At 37.7% G+C, this 17,799-nt stretch overlaps 1 protein-coding gene across 13 annotated transcripts in view; it reads right to left on the bottom strand.

Annotated features, from left to right (window-relative positions):
- Positions 1 to 17,799, bottom strand: part of LOC129770193 (protein argonaute-2) — a 115,411-nt gene that overhangs the window by 25,205 nt on the left and 72,407 nt on the right. For 3 of the 13 annotated variants that reach the window (XM_055772867.1, XM_055772870.1, XM_055772868.1), the window contains exon 3: positions 6,350 to 6,424. The exons of 2 other annotated variants lie outside the window; for them this stretch is intronic. In XM_055772867.1, coding sequence (XP_055628842.1) covers positions 6,350 to 6,424 — 75 coding nt within the window. Of the gene's footprint in view, positions 1 to 472; positions 1,182 to 6,349; positions 6,425 to 16,859; positions 17,039 to 17,799 lie in introns of those variants that run through there. 8 more of the 13 variants (XM_055772865.1, XM_055772866.1, XM_055772875.1 and 5 more) reach the window with 5 other exon arrangements.

Raw genomic sequence — 17,799 nt, 5'->3', positions numbered from 1 at the left:
GGGCTTCTGTTCAACTACAGAAGCTTCAAACTCATTCCATACAAGGGACGAATGACCTTTGGATTAAAGTCCCTTTAAAAACAAGAACAGAACATCATTCCATACTCACTAGCAGCTTCGAGGATCCAGAGTTGAATGATAGCTCCGACTTCCTCGACTGTTCGAAAGATGGCACTGGTACGAACTTTATTTAACACATTATGGTAACGTCATCGTAATTCTATTTATTAGGTTTAAGCTAGTTCAATCGGTGAAGTCCAATTTTCATGGAAAATTGCACCATGATTAGAAATTGACCATATCCTCAAAATTGGTTTTCAGGATAGAATAAAATCTGCACAACACAGAGATACCTGAATGGAAAACTTTAGTCAGAATCAGAATCAGTTCGTTCGTATCGTCAGTACTGTCAGCATCGTCAGCAGCGACTTAACCTAAGCTATCAGGGACAACGGAAATTACCGCTACTCACTTATTAGGGGCACAGAAGAAACTCCTCCCGATGGGAACGTGTTCCATGCTTGGTAAATGCCGCATCACCACATCGATCGCCTTCACCGTTTCGTACGGTACCGGATGTCTGTTGCCGTTGAGTGCTTCATACAGATCAAACAGCGACACCTCGGCCACCCATTTGATGCTGACTTGGAAGACTCGATCCCTCCCATCACCTCCGGGCAGCGTAACTTCCAGTTCTATGCATTCCGTACCGATCGGTAGCGGATCCCTAGTGTACAGACGATTGCGTCCATCGTAGGCCGGTTTGAACCCACCAAAAATCCTGTTCCACGCACGCACCATCGTTTCGACGATCTCACGGTTGACACTCCGCGGGATCTTTTCCGGCTGGATGCTGATATGGTAACGTTGCCAGAAACCACGAGGCACCGAAATCGGGAAAACGTTGGCAAGGATATCAATTGGTCGACCTATGCGGCCATAATTTGGTCGACGTGGAAGTTGCGACAGCCTCCCAGCCATAACACTGCGTAGCTGATCGGGAGGCACAAACAAAGGTTTAGGTTGCGTTGTCAGCTGCGTGCATTCAACAATCGGTGCTGCTTCTATCTCGGTAAACTCAGTGATTTGAGTGATTGGGCCAGGTTGGGGGATTGTAATTGCTCTGGATCCAGGGAACAATGGCTCCATTTGAGTCGTCACTGGATCATGCTGTGTCATTTCTGTGAGGGGAGAGAAATACGAATATCGTGATCGGACGTAAATTGTGATATTTTTACTCTGGAATATACTTTTTCAATATTTCAGAAAGAATTGTCTGATTGTACAGGAGTTCGAATTAGTATAAGTATTGCATACAATGTTAAAATACTTTTTTTTCATAGCTATCTTGAAGAATGTTTTTTAATAATGAACATTTTTAGTTACGCGCAATGACCTGGCTCACCGTCTCACTTGTCTTTTTGACAAACAAAATGAAATAGTAAATGTGTGAATATTATTCCGTCCTGTACAATAGATTCGCTATTATCAATGCTGCGGCGTGAATTTATAAATGTCAACATTAGTGCCTGCTGTCGAACGTAATGTATACTGAAGCACAAACAAGTAATTTTATCGCAATGAAAATGTCGAATAGTCTTCGAAACATGCATCATTTGGGCGAAACTATACTGTTCTATTTTGGAAGAATTGGGGTTCTGAAGACTGGATTCCACATGAACTAGAAATTCGTTTTTCAACGTGACAACGCCAGACCGCGTGTCGTGAAAATCGATTCAAATGCGTAGCCCAGTTCGCACCTCTCCAAACTAATGTTTGCTACGTATTAATTCAGGGAAACGAAGTTTAGAAGACCCTCCTTTCGTTTCGTTTCGAATTCACAAAATTCCAGAATGTTTTGATTTCGTTTCAGGTAGTTTTCGACATACCTAGAGTATTTGCGGTATAGTTGATCATTTAAGTGCGGCTAGCTACGTGGAAAATAATTTTATATGAGAGAAAGAGAGAGAGAGAGAGAGCGAGATCTGTGGTAGGTCCTATGAGCCAGTTTGCTGCGTCTTTTATTCGCAATTCTTCATTCGACCACAGCAGTTTATTAGATTTAACGGAACACATTGAGCAAATTTCAGGCAAATAGAAGCCGCGAATGTGAAAACCAGTCGATTTCATTTAATAAAGTAGACGATCGTTTGAACTCAGTTGGTATATGGTTCATGCGTTAAAACATCTAATTTGCAAAACGCGTCATTCGAACTGATTTGTTCTAGCCAATTAGTCCAATCAGTATGACGCCTAATAATCTGCACGTCGCTCGATTTATCCAGAGGAAAATTGTAGCACCAATGACAGTTTTGCGTTTTCCTGCGAAAATAATAACTCACGCATGCTTTAATTGACGTTCGTTTACCGCAAAGGATGATGAAGGAATGTTCTGATTGCGATGAGAACTCTGGCGCAACGTTTCCTATTGTTAGTAAGCGTTATACAGTTCTCTCGAAAAACGACGATGTTGTTTCCAAACAGCATTCGGGATGGAAATACATCGTCGAGCAAGGGGTCGGTGAGTAATATTTGCATTTCAAAAAATGGACAAAAATTGCCGATTTTTCATGGGTTTACCATCACACGCACTGACGAAACTACCCATGCAGCATGAATCATAGTAACCCATGAGTCAGCAGAAAAAATTGACAGCTCTATCAGTCGAAGTCTAACCGTGATGGCGAAAACAGTGAAGCTACTCCGTTCAGAAGTGTGTGCGAGAATTTCTGGGCAAACCTGAAGCGTAAGATCTACTCCAACAATTTTATCGCGAAAACTAAGAAGAAGTTGATAAATAAAACGAAGAAAGAACTCAACAACATGCCTACACGCATGTTTTTGTCCGCCATAGCGAGTGTTCCGGTTAACTGCCGGAAGGCCGCTCGCAAGGTAGTAGATTTTTTTTGCAAGTAAGCTCATATAATAATCTTCCATGTGAAATTTATCAAACTCAATTATCTGTCTTAGTTTTTTTATCACCATCCGAAAATAGTCCATCTTTCTAATGCAAACGTTATGAGAAAACAGTAGCGTCCGGCGTCAAACAGCTGGAAAGTGAACATCAGCGACCAACGTGGGGCTAAACGTGGTAATGAACACTGATTCGAAAAATTAATTGCTTGATCGAAAGGTGGTTTTCAAAGAAGTTCTTTTATAATGGACAACACCTGAAAAATAGGGACACTGAGAAAAACACAATTTAAAAAAAAGGCATAACACTGAAATCTTTTGACAGCAATTGTTTGGATAGCCTGTACCATTCGACGGTAAAAATTCCACGTTGATCCGATTTGTTATGAAAGAGTTGTGCAGGATAGAAACTGAAAGTGGCTAAATCGGTTTGTGATTCCGGATTCTAAATGAATCAAGCTTTGATCGATTAATTCTAAAACTTTTTTATATGACACGTTCAATAACCATCTGTAGGCTCTTTTCGTAGTAGTTCTCATCGAATCGCTTAATCAATTGCACACAAATGTATCCTTTTTTGAACCGCATTTTCGTTTCTATTTTTGGACATGATGAAGAAACATATTTTCAACATGTTAAAACCATATTAATAAACGCTGGACATATTTATGCACAATCAGCTGATTCTTTACGAGTTGAAATAGTAAGCAGATAGTTACACTTAAAATAGAAACAAGAGAGAAAAATCAATTTCACAAAGAAAGTACAATGAAAAACAACTTTTTTCCTAAATCAGACAACCAATGTAACGGCTCAGTTTTCTCGGCAACGGCTGAACCGAATTGAATGCAACAAGTTTCATTTGAAATCCCATTCCATTTCATTTGAGAACTCAATAAAGTTTTATCGGAATCGTTTCAAGGGGTCCAGAGATATAGCGGGAACAAGTTCAGTGGCCAAAAATTCTAGAATCCAAAACAACACAAAACCAGCCATTTGAGGTATCATACTTTGTTTTTTTTTCAAAGCTAGCTTATTATTGACGAAACCAGAATGTTTCGGATCAAGTGTTCAAAAGAAGAGCGCACTTTATGACCAGAACCAAATCCCATTATGCAACATGTTGGATTTTGAAAGAAAGCAATGATTTTGAATGCGCCCTATTGAAAAATCAGTCGTAATTTACATTTACAAATCAACTCGGAATCGTGCAGTCAACGATGAGTCGTGTGATTAAACGTTACTACGAAACCCTGCGAAAAATGCGGTCAGAATGGATAACTAATAATCAGGATTACAAGCGTGTCGTAAAAGCGTTTAAGCGGAATCACAATGCTTAGGTCAGGGATGTGGCCAAAGAGTTGAATCTGTCCAAGTCTTCCGTTCAGAGAGCCAAGGACCGGGAGTAACTGCATACGTACAAAGTGCAGAAGACTCTAAATCGTGACGAACGACAAAATACGGTGGGAGAGTCATAGGTCCGGAAACTGTACACCCAGATGCTGACGAAGCCTCATTGTCAAGGCGGACTTCCGGCGGCTTCCGGGGCTACTGTTCTTCACCGCCCAGCACAAGTTTGATGTTCTGGAGGAAGTGAGGAAGTAGAAACATCCAAGAAATACATAATTTGGCAAGCGATGTGACTAACGGAGTGTGCCGTTCGTGACTACCGGGAATGTAAATGAGCAGATTTACCTCTAGGAGTGTCTACAAAAGCGTCTGCTTCCTCTGTTGAAGCAACACGATCTTCTGGTCGGATCTAGCTTCGTGCCACTAATCAAAAGATGTCTTGGAGTGGTACGAAGCCAACGGGGTCAATATCGTACCCAAGGACATGATTCAATTTTGCAAACTTGTAAATTACACTTGTACCTATCCTTCATATTTCCGAAATCCAACCTGAAGATCGATCTACACTTATTATGGTTCGGCCTGTCGATCAACATGAATAGCCGTGGTCTTATCACATCCAACTGTAGACAATGAGGTATGCCATCTACACGCTCTAGGGTAGATGTCGATTCATTTTCATTGGAATCTTCATACAAATATCAATGCGATCTCGAGTGTAACCTTCTGATGGAAGTAATGTATCCGGATCATTGTCCGTTTATCTCTGGTTTCAATGACAACCTGCGGAACATCTTTAGAACTGATACACCCAATACAAAAATTTGTTGAAAACTATTTTACGAAGAAATCTCATTCAATGTCTAGCTAAATGATTTTTGAGTTATTTTCATGTTAAACATCTGCATTATGCTTAAACTAGTTCAGAGTAAAGCCTTAAACATACAATCAAATTAATATGAGCCATTCTTACCACCTGTGAAATGAAATTTCAGATTAGTTTTCAATTATTGAGCTATCTACCGAAACTACTTAACATATATGAAAACGAAAGGTATTTACAAAAGAAACATAAAAATTCCATTACAACCACCAATTGATTGATACAGAACGAAAGGTGCGTCATCGTTTACAATACGCGTGAACTCAGGTTTGTCATGGTAGTAAATTAGCAATATTAGTGAATTTAACTAAAGTGACAACAAAAAAAATTCAATTAATAAATGTATGAAACAAAAACAATTATAGTTTGACGAAGTGATATACTATGTTGCACAACTAACATTCAGCGCTCGATATACCCATCTCGTACAGAAAAGCGATAAATAAAACATCTCGATGACACAATATTATGCACGATAAAAGTGACAGTAAACGAGAAGTATGCGTGATTGTTGCTAATAATGAGCGCGACATTCAAATGAGTTCATTGTTGTTGCAGTTCCACCGGATGATTTATTTACTGTTTGTGGTTCTTGCCTACAATACACATCATGGTAAACAACTCCAGCTCAAGATGATCACACACATATCTTCATCAAAGAACACACACGCACAATCGGATATTTCAATGGGATGTTGCTGTTATTATTACTAATGGATGGTACACGCTTATTGCTTCTGAGACGAATACGTTTCATCTATTCAGATGAATGAAAAGTTCCAAATGTGCAAAATAAGACTTGCTATAAGGTATCAATATCAACAAAACAAAGCCTGAATTAAACGAATGGAAAACAATCCTCGAGATTCCTGCTGTTTATCGAGCTACTAATAAGGCACTCTGTGGTTTAATGTATTTTTTTTCTCTTAAAACGGTAACTTTTTCGAACATTTTCATAAATTATTGCTATCTTTTGCTTGGTGGCAACAAGTTGCACACTGAATGCAATTTGTTGAATGCAATTCTACGTTTTCTATTTCCTACAAATTTTGATTGCCTAGACTACAAATTTGGACTTCAAACATTCATAAACTGATTGGATTACAAAAACAAAACACATATTTCTCGCGATCGGTCTTCATCAATTTATGAACATTCGAAAAAGTGTGTAGATTGTCAAATTTTTAGTAGTTTTCAGTTTACGTGAGAGTGTATCGAAGCTGGTCTGCGACTGAGTCGGACTTGGAGGCCGCGGCGGCGAAGTATTCCATGGTGTTTCTATAAAAGAAAAAAGAGAGAAAAAACAATAACAGAAAATCTTTTTAGCGATTTTGCTTGTATAAACAGTATCCTTTTTGTTTTGTTTTGTACGCGATTCTCCTCTTCCTCGTCCTTCTTCCGCATTGCGTTTTCTGTAGATCCACAAAATCCCAAAAATACAAACAAACCAAACTGAAATATCACAAATCCAAACGACAATAAATCACACCGGGGCAATAGTTTTTGAAATGATAAATACAAATAAAACGGAGCGTAAAACAATTTATCATAAACGAGACACCATTCAGTAAAAATGATATATTAGAGGCAAGCGTATCACAAAAAAATGGGAAGAAATATTCTGTTGTCGAGCACATTTGATATACACCTTAGAATAAACCATTGGTAGACATAATCAAATCGAGCTAAATCATCAACACGGAAACATTCATCGGTCATCGTTACACCGTTCCATTTCGAGAGAAGATGAGCTTTCCTCCAAATTCGATATAGTCAACGTGAGCTAGAAAACTTCTCGCGGAGAATGTTGTGAACGCGCAGAGAAACGAGCGGAAGAGCAAAAAAAGATAAAGAGTCGATGACCTAAATAGTAGATAAAAACAAACATCAACATCAACATAATCTGTGTGTCACACACATTGACGCTGAAATCGAAATGCGTATTAAAAAAACACACTTATCTCAAAGATGCATTCCAACCACACCATGTGCTGCTATATACGGAACAGAACATTAAATGTTGGACAAGACGTAGAACGTCTGCTGGAATTGCGCGGCAAATAAAGATTGAAGATCTGATCTCATTAGCTATTGAGCAGCACCTGGAAAACAAATTTGACAAACAATTGGAGACCACGGGGTGTATGATACAGGTTCACGCATTCGTGATGAACGATTTTACGCGTTTTGCGAATACCGTGCGTATAGCCCTTCATTTTCATTTACTTGGAGTGTCGACTCAACACTCGAAAGAAATCCCTGGTATTCTCTGATTTTCCAATAAGTTTTCAGAAAAATTCCAGATATAAATGAGTAATAAAATTTTCAACTATGTAGTTCTTAAAACATTTATTTAGCTAAAACAATGAAATTTATGAAGGTCTGTCGATATCTTCTAATAGATGAATTGTTTATTATTTTTGGTTGAGTTAAGGAAGACCCCCTGTTTGGGAAGGTCGAAAAATAATGAATTTTCGTGATTTTTTCCAGATGTTAGGAATAAAGTGAAGTGTTCGGGTATGTTGGTTGTTGTTTAAGGTATATTTGAAGTTGTATTTTTCATTTTTTGAGTGCACGAGTAATGATTATTACGCTGTTGACATCTGGATTCGAAGATGCTGTCTGAAAATCAGTACCTTATTGGTGGTATCGGTTCTGAAGCAACGGGGTGTCGCAGAACGAATTCCAATTGACATTTTGAAATTTTAAAACAATATCTAAAGCGTTACATAGGGGTTTCTGAAACCTCGAAAAATTGTTGTTAATGAGTTATTTTTCACGAAAAATCGCAGTTTAGAAGCTCAAAATAAATCGAAAAAATTAGATATCAAAAAATGGTTATGTAACGCTCTAGATAATTCATTTTCAGCCAAATCGGTCGAATAGATCCTGTGATCACCTGAAATCTATGTAAGCATCGTCATAGAGTGCGGCATTAATTTCCGTTATAAGCGCTATGTTCCGTTGCAAGCACTGATTACCGTCATATGCTCTGAGGGAGCATGAAGAACAAATGTGAGCTGAGAGAGAGAGAGATGTGCTATTGCTCAGGTTTTTTCCGCGTTCCGCGTAAAAAAAACCTAATGAAAAAAAACCTCGTAAAAAAACCTGGGTGTATCCCTTGAGGTGACCTCATACTTTTTGCTGTAACTTTCCAACGAAATCAATATCGAAAAATCTGTTTAGGACAACATTTCTAAGGGCATAAGTTTCCCAAAAATGCAAAAAACAGAAATGCGATTTTTTCGATTTTCCAGACCGGGGTCGCCCATTAAGAGAGGTTCTGTAACGATTTGGAGTCAAAGAAACACTAGAGTTCTTGAAAAGACAAATGCGCACAAACATAATAACTCGACAAGTTGTTTCTAAGTGACTCAAAGCCGCAGGATATATCCAAAAGCAAGGAAATTATGTTCCATACGAATTGGCGAGAAACGTCGAACGACGATTTCGCATGTTCAAAATGTAGCTTGAACGATACAAAAGGAAGTCTTTTCTTTACATCGAATCGTTACGAACGAAAAATGGATTCATTACGACAATCCAAAACGCAAAACCAGGAACATCAAAGCCGAAGCTGTATATCCACGGCGCCAAAGTAATACTCTGTGTTTGGTGGGATCAAAAGAGTATGATTCACTATGAGCTGCTAAAACCTAGTCAAACGATCAATGAAAACTTCTACAAACAACAATTGATCCGTTAAAGTGAGCAATTGCCGAAAAACGTCCATAAGATACGAGTCGATAATATTCCATCATGAGAATGCTTGACCTCATGTTGTTGTTCGAGCTAAAAACTATTTGGAAAATAGCGGATGGGAAATTCTGGTTCACCCACCTCATTGTCCAGATCAGTGATTTTCACCCGGTGGGGAATTCCCTCCCTAGTGGGGAATGTGGTCATTAAAAATATTTAGTTTTTGTTTCATCTAACTTTTTTTTGGCATTGTTCCTCAAACTATGTACTGACATACGTTAAATATTCCAGTATTTTTTTCCATGTTCGATGTTTGACATTGTATGCCACAGTTGATTGCTGAAGGGTGACAAAGTTTTATTTCCAACCAAATTTTATTCATCAAAAAATACTACAAATATTTATGATACGGGTCGGACTCGATTATATACAGGCTCGATTATATAGTGACTCAATTATATAAAAAAAATCGTGATTTTTTGAGATTTTGATTGAATTTTCACCAGGAGTTGTTTATAACGATATTGCAGAGCGATTGGAGAGCTTCAATTTGGTTGATAGAAACAATAAAATTTATTATGAATTTTTGGAATAAAATTATTAATAACACCATCAAATTCACTAACTTTTTAGTTCCAAAATGTTATTTAAATCAACTAATTCATACTTCACAAAGATATTTTGTACCAGTTTTCTCATCTTTCAAACGTAAACCACAAAATCGTCTTACGTCGCGTACATTAGAACAAAACCGAAACAAAAGTCTAACACCTCCTGAGAAATTCTGGATAAATTCATTTTTTTCATATGAGAAATGTGTTTTGTTATTTTAAGGTGATGAATCACCAGAATTCCACTCACCCAAATGTAGCAAATACCCGAATGTAGCATCTACCCGAATGCGACATTTACCCGAATGCAACAATTACCCGAATGTAACAGTTACACGAATGCAACATTTACCCGAATACGACAGTAACCCGAATGTAACATCTACCCGAATGCGACACTTACCCCGAAGGAAGGATTTATTCGAATAATACGCAAATTTTATTATTAGGAAGTATTTGTAAACTTATATCTGATTATACTCATTATAAAGAGTATAAGGATTATTATGAAGATTTATAAAGATTATATTTGAAATAAATAATAGTGGCGTTGGATAAAATCCTTTTCAAAATAATGGAAAGCAAAAGAATGCAGTTTTATAACGTATTATGAGGTTTATCCATTCATATGGATGGCGCAGCCCGTTTACTTAAAAGAAAGTTCACAATTTTGGTACATACGTATTATGGCACTGAAGTGTAATTTTTATTATGAATATATTTTTTCGTAATAAAATTTATTCTGAGATCACTGTAATGGGCGCGAAGGCTCCATCTAACGAGGATGAGGGACCGAGCGTCGAACGGCATACACCTATGCATGTTTGTAACCAGGCAATCTAAATGCATGACATGCATAATTAACCGGGCAAACGTAATGTACCAGGCAAACGTATGCCGTCTAAAGGATCGTTTCCTATGTTTCAAATAAACCGGGCAATCGGTGGAACACAGGCTTGCTTGCGAGAGGCCGCCGAGTCAGATTGCGTCAGCTCAGCGGCTTGGTGCCGCCTCGATTTCTTATCCTCACTAAATGGGGACTTCACCCCCATTACATTGATCATTTCATCACGAAATAATAAATTCACGGTAAAAACAGCGCTGCTGTGGTAAATACGCAAGTACCATTTTTTTTTCTTATCAATTCTTTTCACCTTTTCATGACATTTATGCTTTATATATTTTTTTAAACTACCTGCTTAATTTTCGGAATATTCCATAACCCATGCTCATCTCTGTATGATCTCTTAGCCTTAAAGAGCAATACGAAAAAGAAAGAAGACGGCATGTCAACTGTGCTCACATTAATTTCTAAAAATTACACAGCGAAATCTTTAACATCTTTTTCTAATTTTTTTCATAACAATTTCTCATTTTACTTCGGTTTTTTGTTGTTTTTTTCAGGTTGCTCTTATTAATCAACAGGAGATTCGACGAAACTCATAAGGGGCTGTCTACATACAACGTGGACAACTTTATGAGGGGTAGAGCTCACGTCGGAAAAGACAACATCTTCTGAAGGGTCTCCTTTCAAAAAAAGAATCCTGGTTTATTGTTGCAGGAGTTACGAAAGGTTCATTTTTCAGTATGCAGCTTTTCCTAGAATTTGACCATTTTTTATTTTCTGTTTTCCTGGGCACTTTTCAGATCTAACGAGGTATTAATTTTTTTGTTCAGTACTCTTTCCGGAAACAACGGCCTTATGATACATCATCCATAACGATGCAATCGTATTTCATCAGAAAATTCTCGGAGAGCATCCTTGAGCGTTCCTTTGCTTCCACATTTTACTTCGCATTACGGTTCGATACAACTTGTGACTCGACATTTCTCAAACCACCGTTTGTTTTTTGAATTTAGGATGGCAAAGCTCGTGACATTTTCTCCGTGTCTTTCGGTGACAAATCCGGGGTCCGTTTGGAAAGAGCAACCACTTTCGAGTTAGTTTTAGGATCAGTTACCTTTGCTCCGATCTACTGGTGACTGTGAGGACGTGGCCGGCGTCGTTATTGACTATTCAAAGTTCGAATCACCGAAACTTGCACAATGAGAATGATTTGCTATTCCCAAGCGTCATTCGGTGTGATCTCTGTGCAATTTCGCCGGGTCAGGTCAATCATGAAGTGCAACTACGAAGTGTACAGTCTACCCAAGCTCAAACTCAAGCTCAGTTAGTCGAGTTGGTTAGACCTTCTTCCTTCAAATTGTAACAGGACTTGAAATACCGCTATGTTTTGGGCAGTTGAGCAGTTCAGTCGACTCATGAGAGGATTTTCATTGCGTACGCAATAAAATAATGATTGCGTACGCAAATAATAAATTTATATTACCATACTGCTTTTCGATTCACTCTTTCCCAGCAAACTGCTATCTTTTTTAATATAATGGTTTTTGATTCTCCAAAAGCTTTGTCGAAAATCGTATTTTAATCAGACAGTGGGCTTCCAAGCTATGATTCTCCAAGAATCAGTTGCTATTAGAATTTGTGATAAGATATCATAACATATATAATGATAGAATGTGCCGAATCTTAAAATAATCTGTTCGAAACCTATAAGTGATGTTTTAAAAAAAGCCAAAAATCAACAACAGACAAATCAAGACCACATAAATGGAGTTTGGAAGAAACCGAAGAGTTACACGAATAAATGCTTGAGTAATGTTAGTGGAAAACTCAAACGACAGAAAAACACGACTTCTAATGAAACCAATTTGCTTTATTTTTTACAAAGTCGTTTGAATTAATATTAAAATCAAGATAAAACAAGATTAATGTTACAGTTCCGGTAATATAAAATTAAATAAAGGCGCAATTCAATTATTTCTTTTATCCGAGAAAATGCAAAAAAATGTCCACGTGGACAAGAATGGAGGGGTTTAGTAAATGTCCACGCTTGTCCACGGTGTGGGAGGGGGGAGTCTAAAATCATGTTTTGACGTGGGACTACGTCTAACCGGAGTATATGGGGGGTAAAATGAAAACCTGAACACAGAACATGCAGGAAAAATGAAAGATTCCGAATGTTTATAACACAAACATTTCTTACTGGATCAGAAAGACGTTTGCATCATTTAATACGGAATATTTCTACGCTTCTATCGCAATTAATAAAATGTTATTTTTCATTAGGTAAACAATTGAATAACTGTAAAATGTTAAGCGTTATCTAAACGCCCTAACTACCTTGTTTTGATTGGCCCGATTTACGATTTCCCCAACAAAGCCATCAAAACCAAGCAGCCTTGGGGAAATCGGCATTGCAAATACATGAAAGTATGGGAATTTATGTTCTCACCGAAATGTGTTCCCTAACACAGACTTCAAAACCAAGCAGCGTTAGAGAAATCGGCATAGCAAATACATGAATGTCGGGGTTGTTTTTGTTCCGACTGGAATATATTTCCCCAACAGAGACTTCAGAACCAAGCTGTCTGAGGAAACTGGCATTGCAAATTCATGCAAGTCGGGGGTATTTTTGTGCCAACTGAAATGTGTTTACCTAATACAGACTTCTAAACCAAGGTGTCTGGGGAAATCAGCATTGCAAATACATGCAAATCGGGGGCATTTTTGTTCCGGCTGAAATGTGTTTCCTCAACACAGACTTCAGAACCAAGGTGTCTAAGGAAAATTGAGGTATTTTTGTTCCAACTGAAATGTGTTTACCTAATACAGACTTCTAAACCAAGGTGTCTGGGGAAATCGGCATTGCAAATATATGCATATCGGGGACATTTTTGTTCCGGCTGAAATGTGTTTGCTTAACACAGACTTCAAAACCAAGATGTCATCATACCAAACGTAAAAGGACCAGAGACGAATGAATCGGCATACATTTGCCCGGTTCATTTTTGCACTGCAATATCAATCATATACTTCAAAGCAAAACTTAACCGGGCAAACGTATGCCGTCCGACGCTCGCTAACGCTCGGTCGGACCTAACTAAAGGATCGTCTCCTATGTTTCAAACTAACCGAGCAATCGATGGAACACAGATTTGTTTGCAAAAGGCCGCCACTTCCGACGACGGATCGGCGACCGACTCGGATTGCGTCACCTCGGCGGCTTAGGGCCTGTTCCTTATCCTCGATTGATGGGGATTACGTCTCCATTACGTTGACCTCAGAATAAATTTAATTTAATTAAAAATGCTATCTATTGTATTTCGGCTCCGGTGACGCTAATACGAAAGTACCCATTCGGGTGAATGTCATTCGGGTATGTATTACATTCGGATAAATATGCATCGGGTAAACGTGTTTCGGGTGAATGGGACACAACCTTCTTAATATAAAAAAAGGAAAAATATGCTTAGATTTATTGAATTATATACAGGATTCGATTATATACAGTGAAAAGAAATCGGGGACTGTATATAATCGAGTCCGCCCCGAGATGGAGAATAGAAGGTGCGAATATTTACGGGCTTTTTGTATCAAACTTGGATTGTATTAGTAGCCAGGAAGATAGGAAGTTCACATATCAGGCATACCAGTCAGTTACTCAAATAGTACAAACTGAATTTGTCAACAAATAACGTTGAAGGAGGATATACAGAAACGAATTACACATTTGCAAAAAAAAATGTTTCGCATTACATTCATCATTTGGAAAAAAAATAACGTACCCTCGATATAACGTCACTCGATATAACGTACACATTTCCAAAGTGTAAAGGAAATTTTTTTTCAATATTTTTTTTCTGATAGAACAATGAATTATTTGTATTGTGATGCTAAAACAAGTTTTGTACCTTCAATCAATCCCGAAATACAGCTAGTTTTGTGATTCCGGATTCCAAATGAATCAAGCTTTAATCAATAGTAAGAAGGGAAACAACGTGAGAAAGGCTGGCTTCGTCTTCTGATTGAAGTTCTTCATTAACTTTACTAAAACAGCAACACAATAATGTATTATAGACTACGTTTGTGAGTACTTGATTATGCTTCGATATAACGTACAATTTTGAAAGTGAAATGTACGTTATATCAAAGTTTACCTGTATCTAACTGCTACGATTTGAAGCGTGTTTTCTTTTTAAAAGTGATTGGAACTACAAAGTTTTTACCATAAGTATTGAGAATTCTGTTCAGTGTATGGTAAACCGATGGCGAAAAGAGTTCCAAAAAGGCCGAGAAGAGGTGTTTGATGAAGCGCGCGCGGGGCGACCTACCGAAGAAGTGTCAAAAAGTTGGACGCTATGCTCTTCTCGCTCGGAATAGAAAAACTCGTGCCACGCTATGAAAAATACCTCGAACGTTACGGCGATTATGTAGAAAAATAGAAAATAAAACGTAGATTACGAAAATCACCTTGTTTTTTGTCCTAACTTTACTTTTCCGTGATTTCTGAGGCACTGAAACTTATTTTTTGAACGACGTATAAGATCGTATAAGTCTAGCATTAAGAATCACAAAAAACTTCACAAATGGCGAGAAATAAAACTGAATTGTGATCAAGTTTAGAACACCTCAATAATACTGAATTTTCCGTTTATGTTGAAATGTCGTTTGGGCCCTTATGATTTTGAACGTTAGCATTAATTTATGAAAAAAATATAGTACATTCTTTTATATCCGATTGTTTTTACTTTCAATAACAATACTTTTCTTATTATAAGAAAAATAACATAGCTGAAACAAAATTTGTGACGTCACAGATTTTGTTTGTTAAAAATCTTCTCACCTTACATTTTCCTTCTCGAGTCCACCCTGTATTTATAAATATTACGTACTGTCAAATACGTTCCCCTTCTTTTTCAGTTGATGAAAGATTAATTCTCAAAATCGGACATCATTAACTAAAATTGTTCCCCATTGACAACTGACTTGTCCGTTGTGTTTAGCTATATTTCATGAACAATCTATTCAAACCAACGAATGAAACATTTGTGGTGCCCGAGATAGAAAGCATCAAAGTTAAAAAAAATACGAACATTTCACAATCACGCTATGACATGTGCGATGAGTAACTATGTATCAGAATTTCGCGTGACTTACTCAACGACGTGATTGATAATCATCTTAACACATTAAGGACCGCACGTTTTGCGGCAAACTTGAAAGCTTCATCTATTCGGATTCCACGAATGAGATCGTTTCCTTCGATGTGGATAAGACGAAGGCGAAGCATCGGTAGGCCTTGTTAGATTCTTGGGAAACCAAGGATTTAATCTTCAAGTGTAGAAAACACTGGTTATTTCGTGATCCATCCGTAACGGACGGAACACGAAACACAAGAAATCTCGTGAGCGGTCCGCAATGTGTTAAGATGAACCCCCTTAAGAAGAAAGAATTAATTTAGATATAAACAGTTAACAAGCTTTAAGAATTCAGGTATATTAGGTTAAACCAAAATTTCCCGGAATCCACATTCAAGCAACAGTAGTCCCTATCTCGAGGAAATACCTCTCAACTAACAGGTAGCCTAATTTGAAGAATATGGAGTGGATCAACCAATTAAGTTTTAAACAAAATCATTGTTCTTTAAACTGTCGCGAGTATAGATTTCTTAAATTTTAGCATTCTCGACTTTCAGAACCCATTTCACGAGAACAATAAATCGAAGAGCCCACGTTATTCATTTCCAAACAGTAATCTGTATGACAGGTGCAAAAGAAGCAGGCAACCAGCGGTCTATGCTCTTTCGATTATTGCTTTATTCTTATGTTTCATACCCATGATGGAGGAACACTACAAATTCGCACTACCGCTGATATTTCAATTTGTACATTCCGTGTCTTTTATGTATTGGTATAATGCATTGTTCGAGCAACCACACAAAAGAGCGATATTTCAATGGGTTTCTAAAAGCATGATCTCGTCAAAGCCAACGAACTAAAGCTGTTTACTTCACGTTTATTGTGCTTTCCCGGATGTTTGCTTCTAAAAACAATCTCAAATATGCTCCGATCGCAGGTGCCAGAAAGGTTTTAAAGACATTTTACTAGTCCTATTCATTTGGAAGATGGATCAAAAGGGACACACGCACACACAATTAACATCGTTGAACACACACACGCACACACACATCAAACGTTAGTACTTATTAGAGTGCAAGGAACGTGCAAACACATCAGCTAAGCCAGTCCATATTTTTTGTTTGTTTGAATTCAACAAAGCATAAGCATATATTTAACAATTCACATTGTTATCATCTGTCACTATTCTTTGTCCAAGAATGACTCAAGCGGCGTTTGCGATTTACTTTTTTTTTTACTAGAACTTGTGTACATTGGCCGCAGCGCGAGTTCCGACTTTTTTTTGTTTCATCTACGTACACGCACACACCGAAGAAACACCAACCACACCAACACAGGTACAGCAGGAAAAATGGGGGAAGATTATTTACAGGTCCCATTCTATGTTGCACTTTTTTCAAATGCCTCCAGACACTACTTACGTTGTCCTACGGGATACATTTTCTGTCTCTAATCACACCTCAAAATATCTATGAACGAATAGTAGGCACTCGCGAGAACAAAATCAAAACTAACACGACCAATTTTCGCACTTTCCGTTGCACTAAACAATAACGCACGTCTGCTCGACCCGTCGCGAAAAGTTCGAAGAGGAGAGATTTTTCTGTTCGAAGCCAATACGATGATTGGCAGGTAGTACCCGTTTACGGGTTTAGACGAGTGCCCTGTGGTGTGCATCAGTCAAGGGGTAACTCTGACAGAAATTTATCTGCGACATGTGCCGCTGTGAAAAAACGGAACTGTATGATGGTGATGGGTTCTAAAAAGATGTGACGAAGCATAGAATTTACTGTTCAACTCTTACCTGATTTTAAAGCAATGATGTCGAAATAAATATTTATTTTAAATAATGTTATCAAATGCAAATGCAATCTGCATTGGCAAAAATATAAAATATCGATTAGCCAACTATAGAGAAAAATTTTCTAGCAATATAAATTGTCAAATTTAGGTTTCACAAGTATAAAAAGATAGAGCATCGAACGTCGAAGAACCTTTGTTAAATATTCGCATGAAAGACAAAAATCACAGAGCCAATAAAAAATCATTATCTCAAATCTATGCTCTGTAATTCAGTGTAATCAAAAATGATGAGTTATTGAAGCCATCTAATACTACACTGTGTCGTGTACTATCAATGGATTATAAAATCAAATTGAACAGAATGGGTGCACAGGCACTGAAATACGTGAAAACTTATTTCAAGGGACATTACGGGAAAATGCTACCTATTTGTCGTATGTATCAAAAATGGCTTGCCACAAAAGTTTGATAATTGTATTCAAAAATTCCCTAGAACAGGAATTTTCGAATGGTGGTCCGCAAATGCTTCAACTTGAAAACCCGCATTGGAAAAAATGT

This window comes from Toxorhynchites rutilus, chromosome 2 (genome assembly GCF_029784135.1).
Source record: "Toxorhynchites rutilus septentrionalis strain SRP chromosome 2, ASM2978413v1, whole genome shotgun sequence".
Lineage (NCBI taxonomy): Eukaryota > Metazoa > Arthropoda > Insecta > Diptera > Culicidae > Toxorhynchites > Toxorhynchites rutilus.
The sequence above is the reverse complement of the archived record's forward strand: the minus strand, read 5'-3'. Positions and strand labels throughout refer to the sequence as shown.